This window comes from Lycorma delicatula, chromosome 1 (genome assembly GCF_047948215.1).
Source record: "Lycorma delicatula isolate Av1 chromosome 1, ASM4794821v1, whole genome shotgun sequence".
Lineage (NCBI taxonomy): Eukaryota > Metazoa > Arthropoda > Insecta > Hemiptera > Fulgoridae > Lycorma > Lycorma delicatula.
The window spans coordinates 314,484,682-314,508,147 of record NC_134455.1 but is presented as its reverse complement, the minus strand read 5'-3'; the positions used below and the strand labels follow the sequence as shown (position 1 = coordinate 314,508,147).

Here is a 23,466-nt window from a genome sequence, read left to right as displayed (position 1 = left end):
AAGTCAAATTAAAGAAAATTTTATAAGCTTTAATTATATGCTCTTATGATTGATTTAAATGAATTATAAATAAAAAAATAAACTACCTTTTTATGGTGACAAAGTAACATAATAAAATAAATTAAAATGATTGTAATGATACGTATTAGCGGTTAGTATCAGATATGAAACATATAATTACTCATATGCACGGAATGAGGAAAAGTTATCGATAACTAATCCAAAACTTTTGTCTTTATTAAAAAAAAAATCTTTATTTTTACTGTTTCATTACTAATTTAATCATCAGAAAATACTCTAAAAATATAAAACATCGAACCAAAGTCATTTACTATATCACTTTAAGATTTACTTAAATGATGAAGTTTTCATATTTGATTGATTCTCCTTCGGCCTTTATCATTAAAGTAGAATAAAACTAGGTGAGAGCGACAAATTGAATCATAATAAGTGTGCCAATTTTTCCCTCTTTAAGTTGAAAAGATATATATATATTTTTTTTTTTTTTTTTTGCTCGGGTAAATTCTCTTACAAAGAGGGTAAGCCCAAATCGAAGGCAGAGGGGGGATGAAAGAGGGTCCTGGTCGGGGCCAAATCGGTAACAGACACGATGCGATGGAGGGGTTAGAAGAGGGGGACGTTTTGTTCTCTGGTTGTGGCTATTTTTGGGGAAGGTTGCGCGATGATAAAATAGAACAACGGCGGTCGTCGGAAGCCTTTCAGTTTAGTGTCTGCACGGGCAGTCAATCCTTTACCTCTAAGTAATCACCGAAACAACAAATCGTCAGACATGGTAAGTACTATAGATTTAAACGATAAATGTAATTAAAGTAATTAACGATCACCTGGTGATGCGTCATCGTATACAAATCATAAATAAAATACAACCTGGTGCAGGAATCAAACGATCCGTGGTTTTCACACGACGTATAAATTTTACTAAAAAATGACCACACCTGCTCTCAACGGACAGGTCATTAATTATCGGTTGGTAATATGTACAATAAATTACGTACCTCATATTTTTCATCATTCCTCACGTGATGTGCTTGCAATAATGAAATTTTGATATTTTATCAGAAGATTAAATAAAACTTTTTTCCACGTGCGGGTTGTAAAATAATCTAATAGTTATCAAAATTGAGTTTCCCCATTATGTCGTGAACATTTTATGATTAAAAGGATGTATGAGTAAAATACGAAAAACATTACACGGTTCTAATTCAATAACTCTGCCGAGTTCGATTCCCGGCAAGTGTCTGGCATTTTTCTATTTATCATTCATTAATCTCACACAAATTAATATACGCATAGAAGCATGTTTGAGGTAGCAGTTGTAATAAAAATATATAATATTACATAATAGTTAATGCTCTCAAATATCTTAAAAGATTGTGAGAAAAGTTGTAAATCTACGTAAGATTCCTATACGAGTTGACTTAACGTCCGTTGGATGATCGCAGAGAAATTTACTGTTTAACATTCGATAAAAAGAACATTTATTTATTACACTGTTGATAATTTGTCTTATGGAACGGATAGTGTGGTGAATTTATTATCAAAGATTTTTTAACAAATCCCAGGAATTAGCTGGAAGTTTGTATATTTGTCGACTAATTTTTTTATTAATGAACTATTTCTCTTACGTAATCTATTACGCATGTTAGTATAACAGAATAAAATACTTTATTAATTTAAGAACCGGCAAGATATTGTAAAAAATTATGCGAGAGTTCAGCGATTATGAACTCACGAATATAGATTTGTTTTATTGCACTCAAAACTAATCACCTTCTGACGGATATTGTAGTTTTTCACAGCAGAGCAATTCCTCTGGCTCTGAGTCCTTTTTGTTCCTGAAACTAGAAGTATATTATGTAACGATTCTTGCAGAATCAGGGCTCAAGTATAAAAATCGGCAAAGCATAAAATCTCTTCCAGCCGCTCCATCTGATTATGGGATTCTAAGTAAAACCATACTTGTCAGAAGCATAAATACACACATCGCACAGCTAATCAACCATAAACAAGAAAAGAAAAGATTTTTTTCTGAAATAAACTAAATTTTGTTAAATTAAATTTAACCATAAAAAACTATTAATTTACCTGTCGATAAATTATATCTATACCAGTAACTTTACGTTAATTTAAATTGCAAAATAATTTTGATTTCAAATTTATTGAATTTCATAAAAGACGTATCATTCAAAAAATAACTTACACGCTATTCCGAAATTGACTAATTTATTTTATGAAAAAAAAGTATGTCGCGTTTATTTAATTTTATTTTCCAATAATAAACATTTTCTAGAAACTTTTTAAAAGACCGAGAAATTTTTAATAGAAATCTACGATTTAATCCCCCATGTTATGTAAGGCTTATAATAGGATTATAAATAATTCTGAAGTTGTCTTAAGAATTGCGTTATTAGTAAAACAATTGATACACCTCTAATTTCAGGTGTAGTTGCTGATTATTGATTGATATACCTGTATATTATTTAAATAAAAATTTATTTTGTTGTAGCCTACTTTCTAAAATACTTACTGATTATCATTTATATTGTCTATATTAAGATTATTGATATTTTAGATAGATTAATAATCTTAGTTATTTAGATTATTTCATAAAATTTAGTGAAACTGGTTCCTTTAGTCTTTTCTACTTACTTTATTTGAAGACAACTCTGGACCGGTTTATTCCAGCTGTTTGTCCTATATCATTTCCATTTACTATGTTAATAACTGATAACAAATAAAGGAAACAGATTGATAGAAATATTTTGAAAGCACGAGTTTTAATATAAGTGCAAAACGTTTGTTCGCCAATAAAACAGTAACATTTTTCATTTATACATTATAAATTATTAATACAAAATTTATTTTGATTTAAATAAGTACTTTCTTTTATAACTCCTTTCTCTCTCTCCTGAAACACTATGTATTATTAGTTTTTGAACCAAAGTTTCCATTTTACCGTTGATAATTTCAGCCGTTTTATAAAGCAAAGCTTAAGTAGAATTGGCAAGATTTAATATATTTACAGTTATAAAGCAACAAGTAAATTTCCTCTCTCGGAAACTCACACTGTCTGATTATCATAATTATTGGTATAATAATTTAGCTACCATCAATCAATTATCAGCCAGAACTAAAGGAATCATTAAAGTTTAGATTATTTCAGCGAATGTGTTAAATAAGTATGGATATTTTTCTGTTCTCGAAGAAAGTAGTTCATTTTCCTTATTAGTATAAACTAAATTTTAAAATTACATTGTTTTTAATAGTTTAACCATAAGCTGAAGCAATATTATCAATCAAACCCATAAATTTAGTTTGATTAGATTACATCGCAATTAGTGAAGTGTATAAGATGTATTATAAGAACATATAATTAAAATATTAAACAAAAGAAAAAGCAATTAAAAGTCCAGATTTATATCGATAATCAATATATTCTTACTATTTTAAACGCAGTTATATTAGCTTATATTTTTGAGATTTTGTTAAATGGTTTATCGATTACTTCCTAAAAAATAATCTATTTTGGATTGTAAAAGAAATTATTAAAATTGAATATAAATGGTATCGGGTGTGGTAAACTATGAATGTGTTGATTGCACTGCGGACATTGAGAAGGGCTATTTCAGAACTGGAACGCAGCCAAAGCCATTGAAGCAACAAACAGTAACGAGGCCGCTTATGGACAAAGTTGGTTAGCGTTCGCGTTCCCATTAAATGATCGTCAGTAGTTGTATTTTTAGATTGCTTTACTGAAACACAATCGCTTATAATCCATTTGTTTATATAAACGAACCAAGAAGTATTTATTAAGAGAAAAATATAAATTATTAGTTTATTAACTTCTTTATGATGGTCCGTGTTAATGATAATCATCGATAAGCAAAAATGAAATTGTACAAAATTTTTAAGATAATTGTAACAATGTAAACCAAAGTAAGGTAACTACTATTTTAAGAGTATGATTTAATAGTTAATTCGAAAATTCGAAGTGGAAGATACATTTAGATATACCGCTATCCTTCGGTTTAAACAAGGAAATTAAATTTTAATTAAGTAAGTTTTACAAGTTTGCATTTAAAAACGCGATTAAAAAGAAGAAAAAATAAAAATATTTTTTTAATAAGACAGACTTTATTACTTTTTTCTGTAGCTACTTAAAAATGTTTTACGTATTTTAACTTTTTCCGTATTTTCGTATTGTTTCGATTCCGTCAATTTTTTAACGATTCTGATTTTAAACAACATATTAATGTTAATTAGGTCGTTTTATCTACTACCATTATTTTAGTTTTTCTAATTAAAATTTTTTGATAACTCGGTTTTAATGAATGATACCGAACGAAACCTATTCCTGAAGAATAGAAAATTAATATACACTTTCACCTGTAGTTTTTTTATTATAATTGCACTTGCTTTTGTTTAATACATTTTTTCATTTATATTTCTTCTGCGATTTTTTGTTTATGCTGTTTAAACTAAAAAATGATTAAATTAAACAATTTAAAAGTAAAAAATTAAAAGTAAACTTTTTTCCAGAATCATAAGATAGAATATTATTTTGCAAATACAGTCTTATTTTGAGGAAACAAGACTTGTCTGCCTGATACAGACAATGTTGCAAACGTTGTGAAGTAGATCTTAACAGTAATATTCTATTAGAATTTTCTACCTATTGATCGCTCTTTAAATTTTTCTTTCGTAATGTATTTAAATTCTTTTAAATTTATTTTGACGTCGAATAATATGAATTTTAAGCTGGTCATATTTCTCAGTAGGTTTTCCAATAACAAAACGCAATTATTTTAGATTAATTTCACGACCTTCAATAAAAAGTTTATTTTCAAAAGCTTCCCTCATGAGTTGTAACGTTAATATTTGATCGGAAACTATTATTAAACATTTTCTTTTTTCAAATAATTGAAATGATTACGCTTACAGGTTTTAAAGTTTTGTTAATAAATTCTTAGTAAATACAGTTATCTAACTTTTATCGTTTCAATTGTTATAAAATACAGGCTGATAAGGAGAAGAAGAAGAAGAAGAAGGTAAAGGAAGACGCAGCTGATGCACCTGCCCCAGAACCAGCTCCAGCTGACGAACCAGCAAAGAGGCCGAGCTCAAAGGGATCAAAGAAGGCCGCCAAGAGATCTGGCAGTAATGTGTTCTCTATGTTCTCACAAGGACAAGTAGCCGAATTCAAGGAGGTAAGCATTTTTAATACAGAGTTTAATGAATAACAATCTTGAGTTATTTTAAATAATCTTGTCGGAATATATTTTATCTAATATTCTGAGTTATTCCATATCACGGAAAATATCTGAAAAGTACAACTGTATTAAATTTAGAAATCTTTTTCTAAATGCCATCATTTAATCGATTAATTTTAATTATTATAATTAACATCAGAAAGATGAAATAACATTGTTTTTTAAAAAAAAAACCTTTTTCTAATTTATAACAGAGTTGTTTAAAAATATCGAAAAAATAAACTATAAATTTTATGAACGTAATGGAAAAAATGCTTCTCATTTTCGGTCTGGAATAAAATATAGGTGTCAAAGCTACTTTGATTTTTATAGCCTGAGTTATAAGGTCAAAAGCAGCGCAGCACATATGTACGCACATATATTTACGTGCATAAGTGTTTTTGATTTACATGAACCAGTTGAATCCTAAAACGTAAAGATTTGCCAAAAAAACCGATAACTCAATTTTTGTCGTAATCATCATACTTTCCCCTATTCTAGCTATATTCTCCGGGAATGTAAAAGTCAGTACAAAGGAATTGTGTAACGATAGTTATAAAAAATATTATAGTATATTTTTTAAATACTAATATCGCTTAGTTTTTGTATTAATTATATATACATCATTAAAGATATATTTAAATTCTCTATAAAATAAGATATAAATTATTTTTATTTCCTTTCTCTTTTATTCATACGCCGGATTTTAATCTTTGTATTTAAACACTGTTCTTTATACATTTAAATTTAATTAAAACTTTATAAATTAAATTTTACTTTTTAGTAAAACTGTAAGTTTTTGGAAAAATGAGTGTAAAAAACATAAAATCAAAATATAATTACACTTTTACTATTAAAATAGTTCAAGAAATGCAGCTTTTCTAAAAACGTATGCACTATTAAAAAAAAATAAAACTGAAATCTGAAGAATTAATTAAGATATTGTAATTTTTTTTAGGGTTTCTCAATGATGGATCACGACAAGGATGGTATCATTGGAAAGAATGACCTCCGTGCAACATTCGATCAGATCGGTAAATTGGCAACAGAGAAGGAATTAGAAGAAATGTTGAGCGAAGCTTCTGGTCCGATCAACTTCACCCAACTTCTGACTTTGTTTGCCAACAGAATGTCTGGTGGTAGGTTAAATAAATATTTAAATAAAACAAACATATATATTTATTGTAGAACAGTTGTAACTTTTATTTATAAATTGCAATTGCAAGAAAATGATCTTTTGTTCATGTTATTCATTATATAAAAGTGTTTTAAAGTAAAACATAGTGAAAGGTTTTTTCCTCTCTTCATCTTGTGATACTTGCGTAGAAAAATTTGGAGCCAAGTACTCTTGATACTCCAATGAATTCTCTGAAAATTTGGCTCGATCTAAAGTTGAATCTTTCGTTCATCTTCCGCTACCAAAACTTGCGCCAGCGTTCCATACATTCCGTTACTTAGATTACAGAACGTAACATTGATACTTCTGAGCGTAATATTTTGAGGTTTTCTGACTTTGATTTCTGTTTCCTTTTGCCTTCTTTTCATTAGTTTCACACTCGTTACTATTTAGATCCATGATGTTTTCAAAATATATCTGTAAATCCTCTTTCCAAAAACCTCCAATCTGATCTTATTTTTATAAGATGTCTAGATTTGGATTCCGTACGTCATTATTGAAAAGATAAAGTATCTCAACAGCTCTTAAGTCAAGACTACAAAACACATTCCTTATCTTCACGATTTTACCTTTTGCTTTGTTTGTCCTTATTCTAATTTCAGCATCAATACTATTTTACTAAAATGTTACTAATGAATAATATTAGAAAACCATAAAATGTTTATAATTGTATTTAAGATCGTTAAATGTAATTTAAATGAGTAGTATTTTAAATAAACATTTCTTTATATTTACAGTATTTATTTTCTATTGGGTAAAATCATATGCTGTATCGATATGCCTATAGCCAACATTTAGAGAAGATAAGACAGCTTGAGTTACTACAACAGGTACTACCTGCCAAGTTCCTTGCCCTAGGATTGTCATTAAATGCCCACCTGAAGACGATTTTATTCATAGCAATACAAGCTTCAGAGCTTCTCGCAAGCTGTATCTTGAAGACCTCTCTCTTTTTCTGTTTAGCCTCCTTTACTTCCGTAAAGTATTACTTCAAAGGATGAATGAGTATGATATGTATGAATGTAAATGAAGTGTAGTCTTGTACACTCTCCGGTCGACCATTCCTGAGATGTGTGGGTAATTGAAACCCAACCACCAAAGAACACCGGTATCACCGATCTAGTATTCAAATCCGTATAAAAGTAACTACCTTTACTAGGATTTGAACTTTAGAACTCTCGACTTCGTAATCAGCTGATTTGCGATGATGAGTTGATCACTAGACCCACGCGGAGGGTGGTTAACTACAGACTTTTTTTTTTTTTTTTAACCTCCGGGGCTGAGTTTTGGGGATGAGATGAATGATTTGTAGCGTGTGTGAAAAATGCCATGCCTGACCGACCGGGATTCGAACCCGGGACCTCCGGGTGAAAGGCCGAGACACTACCACTCGCGCCACGGAGGCCGGCTAACTACAGACCTAAAATCAATTAAGCTTACTCTGCTTCTCATTTTTGCTCATAACTCAGTATGAATAGATCATTAAATGAAAAATTATTAAATAAAGAAAAAAAATTAATAATATTAAACAAATTCTATAAATAGTAACGACTACTTTACGAATTTCCTCTAAGAAATTCTTCCTTATAGCAGTTATAAAGCCTTTACTTCATGAATTTAGATAATATTCATTTTTTGTAGATATAACTTTTTTTTAACCTATTACTTATCCTAAAAAAATTATAAGATCTAAATAATTGATACATTGCTTTTTATGTGAATGTAGGTTCCGATGAAGATGATGTCATCATTGCTGCCTTCAAGACATTCGACAATGACGGAGTAATTGATGGAGAACGGTAAGTGAATAAACTTTTATGTGGTTTTAAATATAAGTTTAACCTTGGTTTTGAACTCACGTTCTCTTTCTTTTTTTAACACAACGACGGCTAAATTTACATCGAGTCGGTGGATACACTTAAAATCCAATTTGGCATTTCCTGTATTTTATCTGTTTATAACTTCATAAAATTTAACGTAAAAAAAAATCAAATTTAAAAATTTGACGATACGCCAATAAAATTACAATGCCCAGAATGTAAAATTATATGAATTATAATTAATTTTGTGATAAACTTTAATTCTCTATGAATGTAAAAAAGTAAAATGTCTTATTGGTTATTTATTTTAAATATTAACTTACTTATTATATTTTACATATTAAGGTGATAATTTATATTAAATAGAAAAGTTTAATAAATGTTAAAACTACTAAATTCAATAAAACAGCGATTACAGCGTGTATAATTACTTAAACTTAAAATAATATTTTAAATAGTAAACTATTCTACTAAACAAAGAAATCTGTTAAAATTATTGGTATGTGTTTCTATTTATCCATTCATTTATCCTGTTAACGGATAAATGAATGGATAAAAAACCAGTTTACTATATAATCTAATGATGTGGAAATTTTCTGTAAAGGATATTTTATCGACATCTCAACATCTCAGTCGAATTAAAAAATTCACCAATTTTAATTTTTTTTTTATTTTATTTTATTTTATTTTTTTTAATTTTGCCACATAAGCTTGAAGCTTGTACATGGGATATGGAAATGGAATCTTGTAGCGTATGAAAAAGCCGTGCCTGACCGAAATTCGAACCCGAGACCTTTGGATAAAAGGCCGAGGCGCTAACACTCCGCTGCAGAGATAATTTTTAATATGATTTATGCTGAGTAAAGCTATTTTCCAGTAGCGTTCACAATCACTTATTTATTCTAAATACTTACCTTAAGTTATAAAATTTTTGTTTATGATACGAATAAAAGGCAGAAAAAATAATAATTACTCTTTTATGATCTTTGTTGCTTCATGCATTTGTAATAAATATTTACATGAATGTAATATCTTATTTATCTGTCCTATAGCGTATATATTCAATGGACTTTGAACTCATATTTAATTAAAAACGATCCTGTAGTATACTGGAAAGAAGTGCAAGGAAAGATATCTTGTATTGTGGCAGCCATTAGCAAAACGTGTGACAATTTTCTCTATTTAAAAGTTCATTATTTTTACTAAAGAAATATTTTAAATGTATTATACGTTTTATAATGATAGTTATTTTTCCTAAAATTGATTAGGGTTTCTACAAGAGATCTAAATCTAGGAATTATGAATTATAATTTAACGTTATTTTATAATATTATCATTTAATTGATATAATATCTTTGCGGTCTTCGAAAAATAAATTTATTTAAGCATAATTCTGAAGGATGTTTCTTTAGCATGTTGTTTTGCGGAGTTAACTCTCCAAAAAGATGACTTTTCATTACAATATTTTCTTCCTATATTTTCATTTTATTTATTTCTTGGTTGATGAATTATACAGAAGCTTACAAAGAAACTTGTACGTGAGAATGGAATATGGAATTTCGTGGCATATGAGTATAACGTCTATCTCGCAATCAATTTAATTGCCGTCTTTCTATTTTAATACAGAATAATATATTTGACTATGGCTTATATTTGGATTCAGTTGCATTTATAGATTACTTATTATAAATTTTTTAAATTATTAACTTCTTTTTACAAATCTTTTTATCTGTCGATTAAAGTTCCAATTAAATTATATGAAAATGCAACTATAATTTTTGCCTTTATTCTGTTTATTTCAGATTAAGACACGCCTTAATAACATGGGGAGACAAATTCTCCCAGAAGGAAGTCGAAGATGCCTTTGAGAGCATGGTAATTGACGACAAAGGTATGATTGACACCGAAGCTCTGATCCAGATGTTGACTGGTGCCGCTGAAGAAGAGGAAACATAATTGTTATTTTTTCAAAATGTAAATTGAAAGTAAAAATAAATACGGTCAATGAACATCTTTTAACATTCGCCGTTTTAAAATCTTATCACGAATAAACATCTCCAAAATATTTGTAATAAATCTATTATCAGAATATCTAATTAAAAAATTATTTATTTTCCAAGGACCATTGTAATGACCATAAATGAAGAGAATAATATTATAAGAAACTGAATATCAGAAAAATGTATTTACACAATGTCAAGCAAGATTCAGTAAAAAAAATTTGATTCGTAAATTTTTTACAAAAATTAAATAAAGCTATCGGTCTCTAAATATGTGTGTCTATTTATTCATTAAACCAAATTAAAAAAAAAGAGGTTCTCAATCGAACACCTTGTGTTTTATTTTATTTCTACGTTTTTTGGCTACATAGTCGAGAAATTTAACTTTTACCAAAAGTACAAATTTCGATGATTATATTTTATAGAAATGGTGCTTCCAATAATCTCAAAGCAAGTTTCTTTCAAGTAAATTGTGGAAGCAATAAAACGGTTTTTAAAATAAAAATTGCTTGGTTCCTATTGATAATTTGAAGATATTTTTTAATTTTTATCACAAGAATAACCTTTTTTACGTACTGTTTAGGATACATTGCCCAATCCAGTATGCAGAATTGAATGCGTACTTCACCCTCTGTTCTGAGTCATTTGATCCTTATTAATCCTTACTTCCTTTTGTAATCTACAATTCTGTGTAACAAACGAGATTTGATAGGACTCTCGTGAAAATGATAAGTGCTCTTTAAACGCTGTTCATTTGATAATTCACTTGTATCTTGAATTAAGCCGATTTTTTCCAGCTTTCTCTCTTTAGCTATTCCGTATTCCAAAAACAAACTTTATCTCATGCTCAATAGTAATCTCGTCACTACTGTCTCTGTATTCCTTATCTTATTTTTATAGTCGCAGGTTTCTTGTTTGCGTGTTTTGCGAATGAATTTCCATTCCAGCAGTGGATTTTAGTGAACCTACTCATATTTAAGAAGAAGTAATTAATTAAAAACTTAAAATAAGCTTTTTTTTTTAAAAAAAACAATTGAAACTAAGAAATTATTTTAACAATTTCAGTATCCTTTTTTTAAGTTGCCACCAAATAAATAACAAACAAGTATTTGATAGCTACTTTTTTAATTTAATTAAAGAAATAACTAAACAACTTGAATTACTAAATAACAAAAATAATCGCTGAATTTAAATATAATCTCTAAAGAAGATTTCTCCCTCTATGAATCATGAGACCTTGCCGTTGGTGAGGGGGCTTGAGTGCTCAGTGATACAGAATAGCTGGACCGAAGGTGCAACCATATTGGAGTGGTATCTGTTGAGAGCCAGAATAAGGAATGATTCCTGAAAGAGGGCAGCAGCTCTTTCAGTAGTTGTTAAGGGCGTAGGTCAGGAGGACTTAAACGGCCATATCAACATCACTCTCAATCCTCTGGGTACTGCGCAGCTGAAAGCAATGGAAAACTACAGCTGCTTTTTTCCAAGAAAATGTAGGTCTCTGCATTTTCATATAGCAATGATGGAGGTGCCTTCCTTGGTAAAATATTCCGGAGGTAAACTAGTCTCCCGTTCGGACTTCCGGCTGGGTACTACTAAGGAAGGGGTCACCAGAAAATTAAAAAATAACATTCTACGAGTTGGAACGTGGAATGTTAGAAGTCTAAAAAAGGTTGGTAGGTTTAAAATTTAAGGAGGGAAATGGATAGGATAAATGTAGATATAGTAGGAATTAGCGAGGTTCGGTAGAAAGAGGAAAACGACTTTTGGCCTGGTGATTTTAGAATAATTAACTCACTTTATTGTAATTACAATTTAGTAATTGCCAACACCCAGTTTAAGAATCATAATAGAAGAATATACACATGAAAAAGCCAGGCGATACTGCAAGGTATCAGATAGATTATATCATGGTTAAGGAAAGATTTAAAAATAAACTCGTTGACTGCAAAACTTACCCTGGAGCAGATATTGATAGCAACCATAATTTAGTGATAATGAAATGTAGATTGGGGTTTAAAAACCTGAAGAAAAATCGTCAGATAAATCCTGTCATATAAATAAATGTGATATAACCTGTGATATAACCTGTCAGATAAATCGATGGAATTTAGAGAAGCTTGATGAAGAGAAGGTAAAGAAGATTTCTGAGGAGGACATCGCAAATGGTCTGAGTAAAAAAGATAAAGTAGAAAATGTTGAAGCAGAATGGGAAAATGTTAAAAGGAAAATTCTTAAATGAGCAGAAGTGAACTTAGGCAGAACAAACAGAACTGGTAGAAAATCTTGGATTTCAGGTGATATATTGCAGCTGATGGATGAATGTAGAAATATAAGAATGCTAGTGATGAATAAAGTTAAAGGAACCATCGACAATTAAGAAATACTATAAACAGGAAGTGCAAACTAGTAAAAGAAGAGTGGATTAAAGAAAATTGTTCAAAAGTGGAAAAAGAAATGAACATTGGTATAATAGATGGAGTATACAGGAAAGTTAAGGAAAATTTTGGGGTACATAAATTAAAATCTAATAATGTGTTAAACAAAGATGGTAAACCGATTTATAATAGGAAAGGAAAGGTCGATAGGTGGGTGGAATATATTGAAGAGTTATACAAAGGAAATGAATTAGAAAATATTGTTATAGATGAAGAAGAGGAAGTCGAAGAGGATGAAAGGGGAAAAACAATACTGAGATCTGAATTTAAGAGAGCATTAAAAAATTTGAGTGGAATGGCAAAAGATTTGAATGGATTTGCAGGAATACCTGCAGAATTACTGTGCAGTGCAGGTGAGGAAGCGATTGATAGATTATACAAACTAGTGTATAGTATTTATGAAAAAGGGGAAGTTCTGTCAGACTTCAAAAAGAGTGTTGTAGTCATTATACCAAAGAAAGCAGGAGTAGATAGATGTGAAGAATACAAAACAATTAGCTTAATTAGTCATGCATAAAAAATCTTAACTAGAATTCTGTACAGAAGAATTGAGAGGAGAGTGGAAGAAGTATTATAAGAAGACCAATTTTGTTTCAAGAAAAGTATAGGGACAAGTGAAGCATTTTCAGTGCTCAGATTAATAGTAGAAGGAAGGTTAAAGAAAAACAAACCAACATACTTGGCATTTATAGACCTAGAAAAGGCATTCGATAACGTAGACTGGAATAAAATGTTCAGCATTTAAAAAATATTAGGGTTCAAATACAGAGATAAAAGAACGATTGCTAACATTTACAGGAACCAAAGAGCAACAGTAATAATTGAAGAACATAAGAAAGAAGCCGTAATAAGAAAGGGAGTCCGACAAGGATGTTCCCTATCCCCGTTACTTTTTAATCTTTACTTTTTAAATGATGTTCTTTAACATCATTAACTAGCAGTTAATGATGTTAAAGAATAATTTAGATCCGGAATAACAGTACAAGATGAAAAGATAAAGATACTACGATTTGCTGATGAAATAGAAATTCTAGTGGAGAGTAAAAAGGATTTAGAAGGAACAATAAACGGCATGGATGAAGTCCTACGCAAGAACTAGCACATGAAAATAAACAAGAACAAAACCAAAGTAATGAACTGTAGTAGTAATAACGAAGATGGACCACTGAATGTAAAAATACGAAGAGAAAAGATTATGGAGGTAGAAAATTTTGTTATTTGGGAAGTAGAATTACTAAAGATGGACGAAGCAGGAGCGATATAAAATGTCGAATAGCACAGGCGAAACGTGCTTTCAGTCAGAAATATAATTTGCGTACATCAAAAATTAATTTAAACATCAGGAAAAGATTTTTGAAAGTATATGTTTGGAGCGTAGCTTTACATGGAAGTGAAAGTTGGACTATCAGGGTACCTGAAAAGAAAAGATTAGAAGCTTTTGAAATGTGGTGCTACAGGAGAATGTTAAAAATCAGATGGGTGAATAAAGAGACAAACGAAGAGGTGTTGTGGCAAATCGATGAAGAAAGAAGAATTTGGAAAAATATACTTAAAAGAAGACAGACTTATAGGCCACATACGAGTATTAAGGCATCCGGGAATAGTCACTTTAATATTGGAGGGACAGGTAGAAGAAAAAAATTGTGCAGGCAGGCAACGTTTGGAATATGTAAAACAAATTGTTAGAGATGTAGGATGTAGGGGGTATATTGAAATGAAACAACTAGCACTAGATAGGGAATCTTGGAGAGCTGCATCAAACCAGACAAATGATTGAAGATTTGAAAAAACTCAGATTTTATTTTTAAAAATGATTTCTTGCTGGTTTAATTGTTATTTTTACTTTCCCGTCTATATAGGAGCTGTAGCGAAGCTATAGCTATATAGAAGGGAAAGTATGGTGATCGGTCAAATTGGGCATATCCGGTTTTCACCAAATCTTGACGAATTGACTCCTAAGGACCCCACCAAACCGAAAAATGGCATATGTATATATGAATGTTGGTGTGTAAATAGCCTTATATCTCCACAACTACTATACTGATTTTCATCAAACTTGGCTATAATATTTTTATTGTAGAGGTATTGATGGTTTTAAATTTTCACTTCAAAAGGTCAGGGGATGGGAATACAGACGGAAAACGAAATCATCTCCAGATTTTGCATAATTAAGGTTATATATTTTTTAAATAATTTTGTGAATATTAATAAAGTAAACAACCTTTGTAAAAAAAGTTTTTGCTAAATTGCACCCCCACTTCAATAATTTTGAAACTTTGTAGAAGCAATACAGTGGGTTTTTTCGTTCCAGTTTTTTCTATTTGCATCTCAGTGGATCCTCAAATTTATTCCTTATCAAAGTGAGGTCTTAACCCAGCCACCTCCCGCCCCTTACATGCCCCAGTTACATTCCACTTAGATGCCGGACTACTGCTGTTGTCGTCAGCTATGTTGCGACGTCACACGTGAGGGGTAGAATTAAATATTTAAAGTGTAAAAATTTATTTAAAGTAGCCGCTAGTACCCCCACACCCGCGCAAATTAAAAACGGTATGCGCGTGCGCTTTAGTTAGAAAACAAAAAATATTGTATTTAGATAAGATGATAAATATTTTTAATTAAGTTGTGTGTGTGTGTGTGTGTGTAAGCCGTGCATCAGAAAAAAAGCTGCATGACGGGAAATTCCTACAACTGAGTTGTCAGTTTTTATAAATTTATATATTTTTTCCTTAACCAATAAAATTGAAAAAAAAATTAAACATTACCGCAATTTTCTGTTGGATAAATTTGTATTGACTCCGGAAGTTTTTCCCTACAAATTTTGTATTACGTTATGTTAAACTGGTTTCATTCTAAAACTTTAACCGGATAAAAAAATGAAACTGAGAATAAATTCTCTAAAACTATAATAATAAAATTTAAATGATAAAAAAGTAAACGTTACGTATTAAAGTTAACAGCACAAGTACTACGCTTTAAGACGGAACGGAACGCAAGGGTATCGAGGGATATTTTATCCCCCTATTCATCGCAGAGCCTGTACTTCCGTCCTTGCTACTGGGTTTTTTAATTGGGCGGGTATTTAATTTTTTAGTGGTGGTTACAAATTTTTAGTTTAAGGTGGACGGAGTTAGTGATTGCGTTCCAGACCGTTGTAGATCGGGTTTTGAAGTATTTTACCGGGGTTATCGGGTTTTTGAAGGGTTATTTCCTTGGCACATTAGCAAGATATGCTTTCTTCCCCTGATGTGATTCTCCTTCGTCCGTCCACTGAAGGCCTTTCGGTCTAGCAGGAACGCCAACAGGTCTAGCCTGATGGAACCTTAGTTTTGGAATGTGCAATTTACTCCTTTTCCTGACGGAGTCGCATGATGTGTATGGCTTTAAAATGGGAGTTCACCAGCTAGATATAAGAGTAGAGCGAAGGCTCTTTGCTCTTTAACTAGATGGGAAGCCATCTAGCTACAGAGCTCTGCCCATTAGAACCCACTGTGTTCATTAAAATCATCCTGTAAAAATTACAATGATAAATAAAATTTAAAGCCTGTTCAATTTATAAAAATATATTAGTGTATTTTAACAGCTTTAGCATCTCCGTCGCGGCTTTGCCCGCTCTATATGGTTACTTGTGTTTTCCGTCATGGTCAGGGGATATTTAGTCGGTCATGGCTCGCTCCGCTCACCCTTCCCGTTTAGCCAGAGGGCTCTGCCCCTTTGGCTTCGCTGTATTCATTAAACTCACGCTTGAGAGAATAATAATGATAAATGAAAATTAAAGCTTGTTCAACTTATAAAAATTATCAGTGTATTGTAATTTCTCAAGAGCAACAATTTGGTCAGTACAGGACCCAAAACTTTGAGTGATTTAAGAATACGGGTTTCAAAACAATCGGTCTCCATCTTAAAAATATTGGTTCTAGCTGGTTACCCGTACGAAAATTATATTTTTTCCTGTCCTTAGCGTTACCCGACAAACACCACTAGGAGGTGACCGTACTTCCTTCTCATTTTTTGAAAAAAAATCTTTATTTTAATTTTATGTTTTTTAGTCAAGTAACCGGAGGCAGATGCAGCCAGACGCGTCTCACATACTGTAACAGCGGCAGTCTTGATTGAGCTGCCGCGCCGTACACCGTCGCACCCCTTAAAAAAGTAGAATTCACAATAAACCTGAAAATGGTTTTTAGTATTTTTCTGGAGAGTATTTGCAAGCCCCAATCTAGTGAATAGCACTTTTAGTATGGTCAGAAATGGGGAAAATTTGCAGTAATTGTTCAAATTTTTTACCTTTCATCACCTCTTTCAAGGTTGAATTTCGAAAAATCTAGAAATTGGTTTTTAAATATTTACATGAAAATTACACATACCAAAATCGATTTTATTTCATTTTTGTTGCTGATAAATTTAAAAAAATAGTAAATTTCATTGTTGCTTCATTTTAACTCTTTTTAACATGGAATTTCAAAAAGTACTTTCTTAGTGTTCACTTACACCGTATTTAGAACATCTATAAAAATTTTTATCAATTTATTTTCAGTAGTTTTTCTGGGTATTTCTGGGTATTCATAAAATGAATCATCATTCAGTCGGTCAGGACAAATTGCTTTATAGGTGTTCACACACACACACACACACACACACACACAGAATATATATATATCTGTGTTGTAAAGTTATGTGGCTCGATAATATTCAAAACTACTTAATTTCATTGAAATTTAGATATGGTATAGCAGTGTATCTGAAGTTGTGTTGTGCACGTAAAAATCTAATGAAGATTGGTTGACTCGTTTTTGAGTTACGCTAAATTTAAGGTCGAAACAATTTGAGCGGAGCAAGTTAGAAGTGTGGTTCATTATGATGCTCCAAGTTGGAACGTTGACGTTTCTTTATCATCGGTATCTATTGTTGAGTTAACCATGACATATTTTTTCAAGTACTGAAATTATTATTTTTTATTGTACTGCGTTTTTGACTTTTTTCATTTTTTATGAATGAAAGGTTTTTTTAAGTGAGTTGATACCTTTTCAAAAGGAAACAAAATAAAATAACTAAAGTCGGTCTTCTTGCGCAGAACTATACAAGAATTTTTTTATAAAAATGATCTTTAGCATAATTTTTACGATTACCAGTACCCAATTTGTTTAAAAGAGTAAGTTGGGATTAATATCAACAACACTAAATAATCGTTAATAAACGTAATTTTTAAGTGAGTAACTGCTAAACGTAATGAAACAGAAGGAAATTCTCAATATTGTGAAAATTTAAACATTCAACAGATATTGTAATACTTTTTTTTATATATTGATAATAATAAACTGAAATGTTTTATGACTCCAACAAAATTTTTCCCAAAATTCCCTTTTTTTATCGATTTTATTTTGTTTACACTTTTATCTGTCTTTCTGTTCCTTAATTACAGCATTATTCAAAAAAATTATCAACCCAAGGTTTATGAAACTAGAATTCTGTCTTTTATTATTATAACTCATTTTAAATCAGGCTAAGTTCATCCCAAAATTTTGAGCAGAAATTCTCTAGCTAGTTTCTACACATTTTTCATCCGGTTGGATAAACAGAATAACTATAAAAACACAACTATGAGAATAAAATTTTTAAACTGTTGTATACTGAAGTTTCTTATTTTAAGATAAAAATCTCTCTTCTAAATGTGTTCATTAACTACTCAGTGAAATTTCATGTTGTCTAAAGATTATGTTTTACATGGTCGCAATCACACAATGACTCCGTTGTAAATTTACAACGAATGATCCTCTTCCTTTCAGTTTTCTACGAGTACTCTGTAATTAACTGTCTACTAGGAATGATACGGTGTAGACTATTGAAAACGCTGACATTTTTAGATTTTTTTGTGTTTGGTTTTTAATAAAAATGGATTTAAAAAAAAAATTCAATTTTTGTACTTTTCGATTTTAATTTTTTGAGTTTTACAACAATTTTCATGAAAACTACCGGAGATACAAATCTCGGATCAATTTTTTTTCAAGTTTTCATGTAAAATTGGGTATAAAACCATTAAGTTTGCTCAATAATGTGTTTGTAGACTTATAGTAAACCATTAACCGAACTTTCAGCAGAATTATGGAAGAATACTTTGCAGCTGTAGCTAAAAAACAATTAGTTTGAACAATGTTTATACTTCATTAAGTTTATTTTGATGTGACAAATAAACCTATATAAAGTACGGCAGCAAATTAATGGAAAAACCCAAAAAAAAAACCGGTGAATGTACTACATTTCATTGACCACATTTGCTTCATATCGCTAAATATTAAGAAATCCACCGTGTGATGAAGTGCAATGCAGGTGCATCCTTGTCAAGTGTAAAGAATAATTATTCAATTCTAATTAGACTCTAGTAGCGTAAAGAATCAGGTTGCTCCCCTAACTACTTAGACGCACATCATCGTCTATTTAATTCATCATTAGCATGTAGGCAGAGTGATGTAAAACTATTTAAATCTATATTAAATAGTTAACGATTGATATTAACAGTTAATTGTCATAATATTTATTGTATAAAAATAAAGTTCGTTTTTTAAAACGTAACTCGTTGAGTTTGAAACTTAACTGGCGCAATCGGTAGGACACTTGAGGACGGTTAGCGAATATAATCGAACTTTGGTTTTCAAACCATTAATAAGGTGTATTAAATAAATAACCATCTCGAGAAATTAATGAACATAATTTCTTCGATCATCGAATCGTTTATGAAATGTAACGGACGACGAGAATAAAAGCACAATATTCGTCGGAGTTCATATCGAAGTCAGCAATCGACAGTAGTTAGGGGAGCTACCTGATCGATTCAATCTTCGAACTACAGCTTTTAGAGATAGCTGTTCCAGTCGGCAGAATTAAGCGAACATAATCCTGATCGACTATCCACTCATCCAAAGCAAGACCAATCGACGAGAGCAACAATCTATGAATGCAACTCTACATCGGCAACTCCATGATGAAAGTAACAAGGTGTAGCATTGCGCACAGTATTCGGCGCGTATGCGTATACGCTCGTCCCAAAATCTCATTTTCTACCGGGTTATTTGAACATATAAGTAAGGGATTTTGGGACAAAAGTTTTTAGTTGTACAAAAATTTTACAAAATTTTAAATACATGATAATGATTAAACGGGCTAACAATCGAATATTTATGAATGATTATTCACTTTCAATATGAATTAGTATTATTTGGTACTGATAAAGTTGTAATATTTATTAAAAATAATAAATTTTTTTTTTTTTAATAATCCTTAATAAAAATAAATATTTTATACAAGTCTATTGATTCTTAAGAGTATAGAAATTGATTGTTAATTAAGATAAAATTCAAAATAATGAATGAAAACCTAAACAAACAAACAGGGGACACACATTATGAAGTGCAACTGACACAAAGTCTTCGTGTAGCGTGTGTGGCTCTATGGTAACGACTACTTTTGCTATTCGTGGGGTTCGGTATCGAATCACCGATAATTTTTTTTTTATGCTCATAAAATATTTTTTTTTATTAATATTATTTTCCATTTATTATGTGAAACTATTTAATGCTGTTAAAATGAAAAATCAACTAAATGGGAGATAACTTATTTCAAAATTTTATAACTAAAGATCTGATATTATTTATTTTGGTCAATCTTCGGAATTGATGATTTTTTAGTTTAATTAAAAATATTATCACAAAAAAATTTTTGAAAGAAATTGCTTTTAATAATCTAATTTACACGGGAAAATGAGATATTACTTATTTTTTTACGGATACCAAAATGAATATTACTTTATAATACTGAAATAAAAGTTGTTGTTTAGTGAAAAATAATTTTATATTCAATAAACATATTTTTCTAATGAGTCAAATGAAATGCAAGGGATTTTCTAGGTAAACCATTTTAAACCGCGTGCAATAAAGAGAACAATTGTTCTGCATTCAGGTTTGATATCTTAATCCGTTTTGTTTTACAATTGTGACTCATTTTTTTACCTGGACAAAGCAGAAAAGAATTTTCTCTCTGAAGACACAATTCTGTTTTAGCTTTTACACGGATAGTTTGTCTCTGAATTTTCTCGATTTTATAACTACTCGCTTTTAAAAAGTGTTGTTTTTTTATAAAATTTATTCTGATACAAATGTAAATATGCCGTCGTGTTATTTCCCCAATTGTTTGAGCAGAACTGATTCGCCAGTGAAAAAGAACGTGAAATATTTTCCGTTCCCGGAGAATGAAGCATTACAAAGCGTGTGGCTACAAAAATGTGGAAAATCACGTGATAATATAAAAATTGAACATGGTAAGTTCAAAAGTGTGTTTTTTATCTGAATTTAAATTTTGATGAGATAAACATGATTAAATTTCGAATTCAAATGCCTGTATGGGAAAAATGAAGAGAATATATTACTGGCTAATAGATCAATGGAATGAAATTTTCTCTGAACTTATTGACTTCATCTTCAATTATTATTAAATTTTAAGTTCTAAAATTAATTAATCTAAAAAATTATATGATTTATACAAATTAAATGTTTGCATAGATGAATTGTCCCCTCAGGCTTCAATATAAAGTTAGATTGATTTTTCTAATACATGTTTGGTAAATCCTTTCGTATACACATGTATGTACTGAAATAATAAAGTTACGAAATTGGTGAAATATATATGAAAAATTTATCTAATAATGGGTGTGTGTTTAAAGGGACAAATACGACTCATTTGGCTGTTTATTAGTTGAAACTTTTGCGCATTGGAACTCCGTATTAATTATTAAGAATATTATAAAATAAGTTACTTGGATATTATGAAATATGATAATCTTTAACTTTACTAATTGATTTATTCAAGAAATTCGTCATTAATTACTCTCAACTGCGGATACTTTCCCAAGTAAAAATTTATATAGGGCTCCATATACGGATCATATATGTCAACATATATGAGCCAAATAAAAGACTTATATGGTAACTTATATGGCACATATATGAAGCATGTATGATCACATATATGGTCATATAATGACGCATATAAGTCATATATGACCATATATGACTTATATATGGTCATATATATATATATATTTTTTTGTTATATATGAGGCATATATGGGCCATTTACGTCCCATATAAATGTCCTTATATAGTCCATATATGGAACCATATATGTGCTATATATGGGGATAATTAAAAAAAAATTATGTATGTCCATTTATGCAACTTATATGGATCCTTATATGCGCCATATATACATTTTTACTTGGGTTGTGCACGTTTTTTATTTTGTGTCAAAAAAATCTTAAAATCCATGTCAAAAATAATGTTTGTTAAACCCAATTTTCTATACAGGTATAGAAGATCGATTTATCACCAATAAAAATCTTTCAAGTATTAAATCAACTATTACTGTGAACAATTTTTTCCATCTACAATATCGAAAATAAATGTATAGAAAAATAATTACTGAGAATTAAAATCATGGACGAAGAGTTTGCTAGATTTCACGGAGAGCTATTTTCAAAAGAAGAGTTTGTTTTCAATAAATTGACAAAGATTGTCATGAATAAGACAAAAAATTAATTTCCTGAAGAAGTAATTCATTGCTTAGTAAAAATGCGAACTTACATTAGATTGAAACATGCAAATAAACAAATTCAGGAGAATAACACCGCAAAAAAACGAGAGAAGAAACTCTCGAAAACTACCAACGTGAAAAAACACAAGTTATATGATAATTAATAAGTGAGAAGTTAAAGAACACGATGAAAGTTTATTTTTATCTTGTAATTCGTAGTTCGTCGTATTTTGATGTTTCATTTTTAATATAGGTTTTAGTCGAAGTATTAATTTATTTAAGTTTGCCTAAGAATTTTTTCTAAGAGTTTTTACTTTATTTGTTATGTGTATTACAACATATGAAAATATACGAAGTGTTATCATAGAATTTCATTTAATTGACTAATTTTTTAAATAACGTACTTCAATTCTATTTAATGTTCTTATAATACCTCATGAATAATTTTATGTCAAGGAAAAAATATCGATATTTAATGCAAAAAAAAAAATTGGTAATAAGACATGTAGTTGTATTATTTTGGATACTTTCGAATTCTTTCGAACTCTAGTTGGTTTTGTCCTGTGTTAACATTTTTTTATTTTTCTTTATATTTGCAAAAGGGTCGTTTTTGGTTTTTATGTTAATGAAAACTATTTCATATAAAATTTTTCCATTATATTTTCATTTTGAATTAAAAGTTAATTATTTTCTGAACCGCTCTGTATCTAATAGTACATTAATAATCAATTCAAGGTAGATTGTTTATTAAGAAAAATTATTAGAAATTAATCATTCAGATCATAATTCTGGACTCAACATACAGTCAATTAAATTTTATATAAAATAAACAAAAAAACCTACACTCCATATTTATTTGGAAGTGCGTGTACACGCACACGTGAGTACGGCACTTCCTATTTATAAATATTAGAGTAAAAATCCACATTTCGACGCCAATTTTCATATACGTCTATAAATTTTATTCTTTTATGTTTCAAAAGTTTGTTTATTTTTGATAATTCTGCATCTAATCACATTGATGTCTTGCTTCTGTTTGTGCGCCAACCGCATAAACGAATTTAAACATCATGGCGGGAAAAGGATTTTGGGACGAGCCACTGCGCAACGCTGGGTGTGCGACACCTTGTTACTTTCATCATGGGCAACCCTATCAACGAAGTTAACTCAATCATCGAAGGC

The 23,466-nt window shown here is 30.1% G+C and overlaps 1 protein-coding gene across 1 annotated transcript; it reads left to right on the top strand.

Moving 5' to 3' along the window:
- The first annotated feature begins 633 nt into the window (after nucleotides 1–633).
- Mlc2 (myosin regulatory light chain 2) lies at nucleotides 634–10,538 on the top strand. The gene is made up of 5 exons (XM_075381822.1): nucleotides 634–793; nucleotides 5,040–5,228; nucleotides 6,229–6,409; nucleotides 8,174–8,246; nucleotides 10,070–10,538. The coding sequence occupies exons 1-5, from the start codon at nucleotides 791–793 to the stop codon at nucleotides 10,221–10,223; spliced, it is 600 nt and encodes a 199-aa protein (XP_075237937.1). The 5' UTR covers nucleotides 634–790; the 3' UTR covers nucleotides 10,224–10,538.
- The last annotated feature ends 12,928 nt before the right edge of the window (nucleotides 10,539–23,466 follow it).